This window comes from Chlamydotis macqueenii, chromosome 18, assembly GCF_036417535.1.
Source record: "Chlamydotis macqueenii isolate bChlMac1 chromosome 18, bChlMac1.mat, whole genome shotgun sequence".
NCBI lineage: Eukaryota > Metazoa > Chordata > Aves > Otidiformes > Otididae > Chlamydotis > Chlamydotis macqueenii.
In genome coordinates this window covers 7,954,005-7,967,416 of record NC_141573.1, presented here as the reverse complement: position 1 = coordinate 7,967,416, position 13,412 = coordinate 7,954,005, and the positions used below count along the sequence as shown (strand labels likewise).

Genomic DNA, 13,412 nt, shown 5'->3' with positions numbered 1-13,412 from the left:
AATCATCCTCAGGCAGCATTTCCCAAGCGCAGGAACACAAGCTGTGTGGGGAGGGTGCAGTGTAAAGCCATACCTTCCCATACCCATACCTTCCCAGACAGCTGAAGACTTCAGGGACTACTGGCAGTCCTCAGCTGGAGCCTGAAAGACCCCAAACACAGCCAGACCTCAGCTACCCCAGCCTGCTCCTCAGGCAGGGAGTGCAGCCCGGGTTGGGGTCCGCCGGCCCCAGGAGCTGCTGCTCTCTCTGGCAGGGGGTAAGTGGGTGGGGATGGTGCAGAGTGGCCCAGGTTTTGAGCTGCTGCTGTAGCCCAACCCACAGGGACCTAGCTTGTCACTGTGTGAGCCCAGTCTGTGGCTAGCACCCATGTATATGCTTTTTGAAGAATCTTCCAAGAAAAAAAAAACAACCAACCCAAAAGTGGAGGAGGAGATGGGAGCAGGAGCTACACGCCTCTGAGTGGTGCTAGCTGCCCCTGCCCATCCTGGGAGGAGGGGGTAAATACATCATGGGGAAAGGAACGAATTAGCAGTTCTGAGCCAGAGGAGGATGCACGCAGGAGAAGCAGAGACTGGGAAAAAATGCCCACGGACAGCCACTGCTGTAAAACCTGCTGGATTATCAGGATCAAAGTGGGACACTGAAGTGAGGAAGATGAATTACTCACTGCTTTATGGAGAATGAGGGTCATTTTGCATTGACACTCTATCTGTGGAGTGAAGCTGCCTGTCACCTGATAAGGGCTTGTGCAAAGGCCTTGAGAAAAACACCGGTCCGTAGTGGCCATAAACGAACATCTCTGAGAGAAAGTTTAAAATAGATGCAGCTGATGGGCTCATACAGAGGTGCTGTCCCATATGGATAGACAGGAATCTCCTGAGCTCAAATAAAGTATTCCAGTAATAATAGTAGAGGCAAATTGTTGAACCAGTAAAGTCAAATTCAACAGTTCACACTGTAAGCTCCCATGAAGAGCCCCAGGAGAGGAGGAATCATCTGAGCTTTGCTGTTAGGGTCTCATGACTGTGGTCTTAGAGGCTCTGCCACCCCTCATCCCCAGCCCTTTGCCGGCAGCGCAGCCCCAACGTCAGCACGGTGCTGTTGAGAGAAAGGTAGTTCAGCGCACACGAAGGCGTTGGGGTCAGAGCCCAGAGAGGTAAAGTCCAAGCTCAGCTAACAGGTGAGTCAGACAGCAGTGTGGGGTCATGGGGTGAGTCTGATGTGAGACCCTACGAGGCACCCTGAAAGATGCTGTCCACCTGGAGGCACTTCTCCGGGAGCAGCCTGCATTTTGAGGGACCTGAGGGACAGATTTGGAAGGGAGGCAACATGCGCCTGTGTTGCTCAGCAAAGCAGTGATTGAGTGAAGTTGGCACTGCATCTTGAGCTGCAGCAGATTTGGGGTATATTTTCTCAGGCCACGGTCCTGATTGAGATCTGGCTGCTGGCTGTCTGGTGACACGTCACCATCATTGTCTTGTGCTGAAACTGTTCTGCTTTACACAACTGATTTGCCCTTTGCGGGAGCAGGAACTTGTATCCTTCCCTTGGCTTCTCAGATGCATGCAGAGAGCAATTAAGGAAACATTTAGGCTGACCACCAAGGAAATCTATCTACCAGCATAAAATAATGAGGCTGTTGACAAATTTCCTAAGGACGCAAAAGAAAATTTTTCTGCAACGTAAAAAGTTCAGAAAATGTCACTGGAAAATTCTGCTACATGTTCTGTTGGTAACTTCAGTGCAGTGACTCTGGCACTCAGAAAACCCTACGATAATGCAGGGGGCTGCCTTAACCTTGAAAAGTCTAGCACTTAAAGTGATCAGAATTACGCAAATTCCATACCAGTAGATTTCCATTTACAGCACTGAAACCTGCCCAGAAGTGGGATTTGTGCATCTGCCACAGATCAGTGTCAGCCTAGAAAGTCATCACCTCATTGCTCTCTTTTTTAAGACACAGTTGTTGCTAGTGCTAATGTTACACACCTAATCCTGATTTTCCTTCCCTCCCCTTCCCTCCCCCTTTTGCCACTTGCTCTTTTTTTTCTTTGTCTTACCCGGAGGCGTCTTAGCCTGCCCACTCCACTCCCCTGCTCTGTAACAGGAGCTCCTCAGCTGCAGATAGAAAGGGCATCCTGAATGTCACCTCCTCTGCCAGCCCTTCCGCTGATGTTTGCTGGGAACATGAGGAATCTGAGTAACAGCACAACTCTGAAGCTCAGGGAAGAGCTGCTTGCCCCCAAATAAAAGTTTACTGCTTCACCTGTCTCTCCACTGCTCTGTTGGCTGGGCTCTGCCGCTCTTGGGTCTCACTCACTGTTATTTTTCTGAAAGCTGCTAAGAAAGATGTAGTTGCCTCCAAATGTCAATTCAGTGCTCGCAGGTGGCCACAAAATGCAAACAGAGTATCAGGAATTATCAGCATCAACTGAGAACAAAACAGAAATCCTTGTACCAGGCCCACAAACCACCTGCTGTCTGCAGTTTTGGGCTGTGCAATTAGGGAGGGTGAGAGGAAGATGACAAAATTGATGGGAGCACTGGAGACAAGCTGTCCGGACTAGGAGCTTTCACTTTGTGAAAGGAACAACCAGGGGGAAAATGATATGCTTACGTAATGTTATAAATAGTATGGAAAAACTGAAATTGGATTTTCACCAAGCATCCAACATACAAGAATACCAGCTGGACCTTTGCTCTAGGCTGACAGAGCTGTCTCCTTATTCTCAAATTTATGAGACTGTCTCTGCATGATGCTTTTTTTTTTCTGTTCTGGTTTTCTCACAGCTGAAGAAGCCTTACACTTATTCATTATTTTCAGCCAGGAGATGGACACACAGCTGCTGTTTCAGATTCTCTCAAATGGGCTGAGGTTCAGTTTTGTATAGCAGCTGGAAAAGCAAATTATTTGGGACGAAAATTCTCTGAAGATCTGGGGAAAGGGAAGGAAGGGAGTTATCCCAAACCCTACGGTTTAAGAAAAGCCTGCTGCAGTCATTAGTGTTCAGAAGCAAAGGATAATAATCACATAATGATTACAGCAGAACAGCTTTGCCTAGGCAAGGCCAGGTTACCACTGTGGGAAGGCATGCTGGAGCAGTGGGTAGTGCTAAATAGCTGCTCCCAGCAGCCACAGTCACAGCTTTTCCCCATCCATCCCACCAGCTGCAAGTCTGGGAAGTCAGCAATCTTCCTACATTTATCTGCTCAAGCTCAGCCACTTGGACCTCACTCTGCAGGAACAAGCTGGTTCCAGTGCCAGGCATCGAAATTGCGAAAAACCTCATTTCCTCCGGTGCTGTCTATCAGATAGCAGGGAGCAACTGAAGGGCAAAGATAACTTCAAACAGCACCAGACGATCCTTAATTAGGAAGCATCCTAGTGCTATAGCACCTATCTGAGGGAGTTTTGTCAGACAAAAGAAATGAAAGTGAAATTAGTGTTTGTTCTGAATGGGTTTGCGGTGCAATCAGTTTCTTTCATACTGGTGACTAGGCAGGACGTTCTTCCTCTGGAGAGGAGTCTGACACCTGCATGATGTAGTGCTTAGAGACAGTTGTTAACACACCAAAGGCTGATGTGTATATAAACACTGGACAGATGTATATAAATCTCTGTTGTGGATATTTACAGTGTTTTCTGAAGGTCTGGGGACCAGTCACCCAGCAAGCTGATTAGGTTGAAGCAGGGCAGAGTAATCACCAGTAATTACCTACCACATGCAGGGTTGACTTTGTTTCACTTTAGCTCTGAGGTGCGCTCAAAGGAGCAGCAGATCCATGCAGACATTCCCAGTCCCTCCCATGGCCCTGAGCACCTCCCAGTTCCTGGTTGGGACATCAGGGACCCCGATCACCTGAGGAGGGGCAGCTGAAGTGACCTGTCCCCAGGCTGAGGAGACACTGTGATGTGAGCAGGCACCCACGCCTGCTCTGCAGGCCATCAACCCGCAGAGGAGGTTTCCAACTGGAGCAGAAGCTGAGCAGCTCTGAACTCTATCCAGTCTCCCACGGCTCACTAGCAGGGTATGCAAGGCGATGTCTTTTAAATGGGGTGTCTGCTGTATCCCGTGAGCATTACGGGCTCCGTGCGGGGGGACAAGTGGGATACTGAGACCTGAGAAGGTCAAAGGCTTCTTAGGCTTCATATAGTAGGAACGTGCTTGTGCCTCTGTCTCCCGTTACTGGCAGAGACACAGAAAATGCATTGCTGTTTTCAGTGCGGTTTCCCGTGTGTGCCTTATTTGGTTTTGCTCCAGTCACGTGGCATTTTCCACCAGCTTGAGACGGTTTGTGTTCTAGAAGGCTTCACCACGTGGTGGGACATTGTGTGGAGGGTGGGTATCTGGGGAAGCTGGGTTGATGAGAAATGTCTCAGGTGTGAGAGCCTGAGAGTTCCTGTGATCTCACTCAGTACAGCCGTTCATGGAATCACACAAAATCACATGGTTTGGCTTGGAAGGGACCTTTAAAGATCATCTAGTCCGTGCCCCCCCCCCCCTCCCACCATTGGCAGGGACATTGTGCAGTCTTATTTCCTTCAATGTTATGTTATGGTCAGAAATAACACACAGTGGTGGTGTTAGATGTTATTCACTATATCCTACATGTTTGGGTTTTTTTTCTGACAAATGGTACCTAGTGACTCAAAATGAAGACGGTTCATACCAGATCCCTAAATTCCTGTAACAGGACTGCGGAAATACTTACCAGCATATAGTTACTACTGTGCATGTGTCCAACCTGTGATAATCAGAGGACTCTCCTGTACTCTGCCTGCCCTGCTGCTCCTCAGCTTTGCTTTGACAAGTTGCATGGAATAATTGTCTCCAGCAATGCAGTGAGATCAAAGATTCATGCCCAGTGGTCCACTCAAGAAAAACTGTTTTTCAGGACTCCAGGAAAATTTCTATTTCTTGGCACAAGAAATGAAGCTGCAGATGCTTTCTCTGCTTAGCTTTGAGCAGTTGTCTACTTTGGATGGATAGAGGGAACCTCTCCATTAAAGCGACAGACATGCGGTTGTGAAGGAACATCTGGAGGTCTTCAGTTCAGTCTCCCACTTCAAGCAGATCTATTCCTGATGTTTGTCAGACCAGTCATGGCTTTGATTAGCCAAGCTTTTCAGACAAAGGCTGCACAACATCTCTGGGTAGCCTCTGCCAGTTCTGCGTTACCCAATAGTCAAGAATTTTCCTAATGTTTAACTGGAGACTTTCAAGCAACAATTTGTGGTCATTGCTCCTTGTTACATCGCCTGCTGCTCATGAAAAAGGCTTGGCACATTGTCTTTGTAACTGCCCCTCATGTACATTAGGTCTTTTATCCTCAGACTAAAAATGCCTTCAAACTCTCTTCATAGCACAAGTTTTCTAGACCCTTGCCCACCTTGCTGGCCTTCTGCTGAACCCTCTCCCGTTAGTTCACATCCCTTTTGAACTGGGGAGCCTAAAACTGGAACAAACATTTCAGATGAGGACTCACCAGTGTCAAGCAAAAGGGATAATAGCTTCCTGCAACCAGCTGACCACGCTTCTAACACCGCATGGTTCTTGGTTTGTGCTGTTTGTGGTGAGAGCATTCATTTTCATACCCACCGTAACCTCAAAGTCCGTCCTCTTGGAGGGCAGCCTGTTCTCGTTAGAGGAGCAGGGGGCCTGAGAGTAGTTCCCAGGGTGAAATATTTGGGATCACCAGACTATAGTGAAAGATTCTTTTCCCTATTGCAAAACCTCCTGCCGTACAGGTGTGTTCTCATTTTTCCACTTCATGAGCTTGACGCTGAACACGTGTGAGAGGGAGGTTCCTGCTTGCCAACGTACAGAATCTGTAGGCACTTCTGCTTCCCCTCTCCACACTGACTGTGCTGCCTAGCTAAAAAACGCCTCCTCACCCCTTGTCTCTCAGCTAACCAGGGATCAGGAGAAGAAAATACACATCTTCAGGGCTGGCAGAAAGGGAGGCAGCTGCCTGATCTCTGTCTCAAGAAGGGTCTATTTTCAGCACGACTGAATCCTTTCTCCTCCGTGGGGAATGTGAGCCTTGCTAACACCGCATTGCTGTGCAGGACAATCTGTAGACAGAGATGGATTTCATTCTGCCTTTTCTCTTTCATCCATGCTATGGTCTGCTTCTGGTCCCAGTGGCATCCAGCTCTGCAGAGATGGAAACAAGATTGACAGAAAATTAATGGCTGGCAGGAAAAGTTGCATCCTTCTTTTTGCATTGAGGCACTTGCACTTCTTTCAACAGATCCTTTCTTGGACAGAGTTCTCCTTGGCTGCTCTTGGATACAGGAAATAGGGCAGAGTTTTCATTTATCTAATTTACTGGGATCTGCAGAGTTGAACTACAGTGAAATCTGGATCATCTACTTCAGATTAGAGACTGCTGCTTTGCAAGAAGCTTTGTAGGAAGCCACTATGCCGGTGTCATACAAGTGATACCTGGTGGGTAGATGAGCTTTAGATATTAAAACAACTCCAAAGCAGATGCTCAGTAGCTTAGAATCCTTTTCAGGGATGCTTATCCCAGCTGACCAAACACTTCACTTTACTTTTCATGAGCCTTATATCATACACTAAACCACTGAATGCTGGGTTTTTCTCCCAACCTTTTTTGCACTTTCTCCTGCCCCCTCCTCCACCCTCCACAAACTTGGTCCAGTTGTCAGGTGTCTTTCCCTTGTGGACATTTGCTGAGTTTCATATACTGCCCGTGTTCACAAAACATCCTGTTACAGCTGCCATTGCTTTAGCTCATGATTTCCTTCAGAAAGATATTTTAAGAACTTCTGCTGAAGCACTGAATGAGGAGTGCTTGTTTTCCATGTTTTATTTAGTTAGTGCAAAAGGGGAAAAAAGGAAATGGATCTGAATTTAGAGTTTCCAACTGAAAGTAGTCACTGTTTTAACGTTTTATCTTCTTGTTCTGATTGTCTGAAATAATGTTTCTAAAGCTGATTCTTCCAGAGGAATTGCTAGGTTAGTCTTGATACTCAGTTTGAATGGCACAGGAGTGCTTAATGCTGAGTTCAGCCAGGCACCTCCACCCCTCCTGGTCTAAGGCACCAGGATTGTTTTGTGTTACAGTGCAGCTGACAGAAAAGTAAGCAAACACACTTAGTATCATCCATAAACACTGTTTCATGGGGGAACGTAGTATTATTTAATGTAAAGTATGTAAGTTTTAGCCGAACTCAGCATGCAGGAAGATCACATCTCCATATACAATATTCTTTAGGACTTTTCTAGATTTCAGTAATCCTTCAGACTCTTCAATGATTAATACCAAGCACCTTCCAGGGATTTCACTCCAAGATGCTAAGCAAAGCCCACATACCCATAGTCACATTCTGCTAACTCTGGGGCTTGTACTGGCACTGAGGTACTAATACAGAGCTGTTAATGTAGATATAGATCAATACTTCTGATGGGTACAGAAATTCAAATTAGTGATCCACAGTAACAATAATTTCTTCTCAGAACTTAAGCCAGCATATATATTCACACTGTGGATTTGCATATGCCCACAGAAACCTTTGGCCAAAGTAGGACGCCCTCCAGCACTTGGTGCAGGTTTAGGTGGGACAGTATGTTCTGCAGCCCCCCTACACCCTGGGCAATCAGGCAGCATTCCCAGTCATCCTTGTAGGATCGAACTGTCTGCAGTTTTTTGAGTTGTCTTGTGTAAATCCTGCATCATTCCTCTGTATGCAAGGTTGTTTTCCCTCCTAAGGAGGTGACCATAGACAGTGTGTCTGGACTGTCAGAGCCCAAGGTCTGAAGTCCTACACCAAGGAGAATAGATTGGCAAAGTTTCTTCCTTGTTGGCTCTGGGGACAGGGAATCTGCTCCTTCCCATTTCTGTGGAATAGCTCTATAGCTGCCATTTCTTTGTGTCAAGTAATGTGGTGATTCTTTATGACAATAGGAAAGCTGCCAGCTTCACACCTTCAAGATAGTGATGCTAGTTCTTTTACTGAAGAGGGTCACAAGTTGCTACCTCTCAACATTCAGGAAGTGCAAAGCCCTGCATCTGGGGAGGAACAGCCTCATGCACCAGTGTATGCTGGGTGCTGACCCGCTGGAAAGCAGCTTTGTGACAAAGGACCTGGGGGTCCTGGTGGACACCATGTCAAACATAAGCCAGCACTGTGCTCTTGCTGCAAAGAAGGTAAGCAGTGTCCTGGGCTGCATTAGGAGGAGTGTTGCCAGCGGGTGGTGATCCTGGTGAGGCCACACCTGGAGTGCTGGGTCCAGTTCCGGGCTCACCAGTATAACAGAGATACAGAGCTACTGGGGAGTTCAGCAAAGGGCCACTAAGGTGCACAAGGGACTGGAACATCTGCTCTATGAGCAAAGGCTGAGGGAGCCAGGACTGTTCAGCCTGGAGAAGAGAAGGCTCAGGGGTATCTCATCAACGTATATAAATACCTGAGGGGGAGTGAAAAAAGGACGAAGCCAGGCTCTTTTCAGTGGTGTCCAGTGACAAGAAAAGAGGCAGTGGGCACAAACTGAAACACAGGAAGTTCCCTCTGGAAATCAGGAAACAAGTTTTCACTGTGAGGGTGACCGAGCTCTGGCACAGGTTTCATAGAGCTGTTGTGAAGTCTCCATCCTTGAAGATATTAAAAGGCCATCTGGATAATAGCCTCTCCTTCGCTGCTATGCCCTGCTTCACAGCCCTTCTCTGAGATTTGGATCACTTTCAAAAAAAAAGACTTTAGGTTGCCAACATTGTGTTATGGGGATCTACTGGCATTAAGTTCCACTCCCAGAGCACTGCTGAGTGACTGTCCACACCTGAAGATACCTCAGATTACTGGCTGCTTCCCTTTCAAACCAGACCTTCCCTTGGCTGTCTGCTTGCCCAGCGCTGCCTGGCCATGTGCCTCACAGCTGGGTCCACATCTTGCCCCACTGTTACACAGCTGGGTCCACATCCTGCACTACGCAACAGCAAAAACCCAGAAGAGCTCTACTGAGGAGACTGGCTTTGTCATTGACCACTGGAAATACAAAGATTTTCAGCCATCAAAGTCAGGAGATCTAGCCTAGCACACTCAGCTAGACTCTCCATATAGCCCCTGGCACATCTTGAGGGCACTTTGTCCCAGCCTGGCAGCACTGCATAACACAGGCTTGGTACCTGCGACTGAGAGCAGGGCCCCACAGAAACGCAACAGCAGCTATTTAATACTTCACCTGCTGCTGCCAGAGGATGCTGCCTTTACAGACCAGAGCTCCCTCCCCAGTCTGAGGGGAGAAACCCCCCCAGCTCTTGCATTCTGGGACAAGCCTCAGCCATCCCTCACTCTTAATGCATGGTCTTCTCAACCTCAGGCTCTGAGCTGCCAAGACCTTTGTGTCCTTGGTCAGGACCACAGCTGCTGGGCTGCTGGACACCAACGTGTCACCCCAGGGACTCAGCTGCAAGAGCCCCTCAGGTCAACCCCTGCTGACCCCACACTGGGGAGCACAGCTGTGCTCTGGGTCCCGCTGGATGGAGGTGCCCCCACCAGCACCCCTTAGTGCCTGCTCCCCAGAGAGGCAGGACTTCAGATGCAGCCCTGTGCTCACCATGTCCCACTGACCGGTTCTGGGCTCCTCCTGGGCAGGGGCAGGGTGTTTCCATCAGCCTCCTCGTGCCCTGTGCCTGGAGCTCAGCAGTGAGCTCTGGATTTGGGCTCCAACAAGGCGGGCACTGCAGTGCTGCAGCCCTCCGTGGAAAGGGCTTTACAAGCACAGGACATTGCCTGATGCTGGATATTACATCAGATCCATGCACCATTTTTCTAATTTTGCCCACATGTTATCCACTGAGCTCTTTTAATAAGCAAAATGCCAATGACCAGGGGAAGAATGTGCTTAAATCTGACAGGATTTAAAGGAGCTCACATGACAGTGCTCTCTTCCTAAAACTAGATCAGTCTCTCTCCAGGACTACCAGCAATCCCCCCGCTCTATTAGCATTGTACAGGCGTGCCTGCCACCCCCAGTGCTTTGGGAAAGGTGTCACTGTGGTTTTTTTGAACTGTGCAAATGTGTAAGTGTGCAAGATGTGTGTGATGAAATGGAAGTGCTGGACTGAATATGTATCGAGTGCAGAGAATCTGGGACTACATGCTGAGGTGATGGGTTTGTGCACATGTCCAGTTATTTCTAGAGGATTTTTCTATCAGTTGTAGGTAAGAAAAAAAACCTGTGGGGGCCATTTGTAGATCAGAGTTATCTTTCCTAGGGTTATAGACATGGATACACCTAGATAAGCTAAGAAGTTACTGGTAAAAGAAGGGAGCACCTCTTACTCACCAGCACTGACCTACAGATCGGAAATCTCAGCAGGTGTAACCCCTCCATAGAACAACGTGGTGCACAGGGTCACAACAACATTTCTTGGAGAATCTCCCACTTACTTGCATCTGAAGCATGCACATGGAGGCACACGTGCACGTGCCTCAGTGTGTGTGTGTGCTCACGTACACTCTTGGTTATATCCTCAAAACTGCCTCACATCTCTGTCAGAGGCACCAGCTTCAAAACCCAGGTGGAACCCAGCCTCTCACTGCTGTGACGTTTGGCTGCCCATCCTGCTATCCTGCTGTGCCTGTAGCTGTTGTGAGCTTTTATATATCTGCACTGCTGCTTTCAGGATTTTACCATTGCATCTGCCAAAAGCTTTTAAAAATGCTAATTTATCTTTTAACATCCTGTTTTATCTATTGTACAGCTGGCGTATCTGTGGTGCAGACATACCAAGCAATCCACCCTGGGTCATACAGTGAGTACTTTCAGTGGGAAAGCCAGCAATAGAATCCATAAGTCCTGCATCCAAGTTCTCTAAGTGCCTTGACTAGTCCAGATTCCCTCCTTAACACCCTTGTCAGATTGTTTATAGGAGATGTATTCATATAGTCGGTAAGACATCAAAATTTTCTAATTATATCTAGTCATGTCAAATGACAATTATGCCCTTAGTTCAGTTTGCCAGACAATGCTTTACCAAAGAAGGTTTGCCAAAAATTTTTTGACCGAAGAAAGAGTAGGCATCTGTAGCATCTGCAGACTGGATCGTATAAAACGCCCCTGCGACAAGGCTGCCCTGTCTCCACGGAAAGCTTCAAGGTAAGTGTACGGGGTCCGCAGGCTTGCAGGAGGAGATGGTGCCCTTACGTGCCACAATATTCCTGCTGCCTCCAGTGCTCATTCCCAGGAGGGGACTCAATTTCTCAGCTCAGGTTTTAAACCTGCTTTCAAGGCACCTGGACATTTTTACTCTGGATTTCTGTGCAGCAGCAAGTAGAGAGCTGCCGTTTCTGTTTTACAGCACTGACCAGCTGCCAGCCTGCAAGCCACCCATCTGCTGTCACGAGAGGTAAGAACCTGATTTATTAATTCTTAGAGGGCAGAGAAAAATCCTTTTGGGTGGGATTTCTTGAAAGGTCACTGTTTCACTCTATATTCACACCTAGTACGATTACAGTAGAAGGTGATGAAATGCTCAAGCTTTCCAAATGGCTGCATTTGAAGTCTCTGACCACTGATGGCAGACCAGAAAATCCCCATAGGGAAATTCTTCACTTCTGCTTAACTGACCTAAGAGGGATCAAGTTGTGCTGGCTTCCCATCTTTGCTACAGCATCAGTAGAACTGGACCAAGATGAGCACAGCAAGAAAAAGTGGAAAATTATGCATTCTACCTGAGAATGTATGAATTAATAAATCATCTGAGCACACAGACCTTTTAACCACCTTTGTAAAGTGCCAGAGCTCTCTTATATAGCCACTTTCTTACTCCAGACCAAAAAAAAAAATGTTATCTAATGAAAAGAAGGAATAAATTTTACTAATGTAGATAGAGAATTTTCAAGCACAGTTGGGTAAATTTAGCTACCTGCACACCAAGCATCTGAACAAATACTCTTATCTTTTTAAGTTTCGGGAACTCACCTCTTCTTATATTATTTTCAGTAATTGTTTATTTTGGATCTTAATACAGGCTTAGTAATTCCAATTTCAATGCTTGAATTTTATTTCATCCAAGTCAGAACTTTGGGTCTGAAATTATGTAGATATTTTACTGAAGAATGACAAAGGCATACAACAAATTAAACTATGACAGAATAGTAAAAGATCACAAAACCTGCACTTTTCTTTCAGTTGACAGCTTCATTAGCAAAACTCATTAATTTCGCACTGCCTTTCTGTTACCATTATATTTAATAGGTAAATGTCCCAGATGTTCAATGTTTCCCAAGACAGCAGGTCGCATAAACTGCAGTTTTTCAGAAATGTAACTTCACTGTTCATCCTTTTAACAAAATATCCTAACTGTATTCAATTCCAAACAGTGATGTCTTAGTGAAACTTGCTCAGCAAATTCACTCTTATCTTACACACAGCACACAGTATTCTTAAAGCACCAAACCCACAGTTCTGAAAGATCATTAAAAGTTACTCTCCTAAATGTTTGAAGACCTAGACTACATCAATGAAAACCTCTTATTTTCTAAGTTTACCTAAAAATTAAGTCTCTGGTTAGCTCATGTTAGATATTCCACATACTCAGAGTATGAAGAGAAACCAAGGCATAGTATATAAATTTTTTTCCTAGTCTTACAGAACAGACATTAATAATTAGTGCCATATTGTTTCTCCCCGTTAGAGTCCTCTGCTGACGCACCTTTTGTGAAGTGCAGACATGGCCTCTGCAGATGCTGAGATGGCCGTCTTTGGGGAGGCAGCTCCCTATCTCCGAAAGTCAGAGAAGGAAAGAATTGCGGCCCAAAACAAGCCTTTCGATGCCAAGTCATCCGTCTTTGTGGCCCATCCTAAAGAATCTTTTGTGAAAGGTACAATCCAGAGCAGGGAATCAGGGAAGGTCACTGTCAAGACTGAAGCTGGAGAGGTGAGAAAGAAACAAGGCTGAAGGATACCATTTGATTCTCACTCTCAGCTTTTATGTGACATACATGGGTCTTTCGTTTCCTTGGCAGACCCTGACCGTGAAGGAAGATCAAATCTTCGCCATGAACCCTCCCAAGTACGATAAAATTGAGGACATGGCCATGATGACCCACCTCCACGAACCCGCTGTGCTGTACAACCTCAAAGAGCGTTATGCAGCCTGGATGATCTACGTAAGTACCAGCAGCACTCTTCCCTTGGGTAGCTGGGAGGAACTGCTCTGCTGGGCTAAGTGGAAGCCAACGTGCTGTCTCCCTTCCTCGCAGACCTACTCGGGTCTCTTCTGCGTCACCGTCAACCCCTACAAGTGGCTGCCGGTGTACAACCCGGAGGTGGTGTTGGCCTACCGAGGCAAGAAGCGCCAGGAGGCCCCTCCACACATCTTCTCCATCTCTGACAACGCCTATCAGTTCATGCTGACTGGTGAGTGCTTGACCACC

General features: G+C 46.9%; 1 protein-coding gene across 1 annotated transcript in view; it reads left to right on the top strand.

Moving 5' to 3' along the window:
• The window catches only part of LOC104476946 (uncharacterized), a 125,988-nt gene that overhangs the window by 27,431 nt on the left and 85,145 nt on the right, over positions 1 to 13,412 (top strand). Inside the window, exons 39-42 of the mRNA XM_086762646.1 lie at positions 11,299 to 11,380; positions 12,705 to 12,913; positions 13,002 to 13,145; positions 13,239 to 13,395. Coding sequence (XP_086618772.1) covers positions 11,299 to 11,380; positions 12,705 to 12,913; positions 13,002 to 13,145; positions 13,239 to 13,395 — 592 coding nt within the window. The remainder of the gene's footprint in view (positions 1 to 11,298; positions 11,381 to 12,704; positions 12,914 to 13,001; positions 13,146 to 13,238; positions 13,396 to 13,412) is intronic.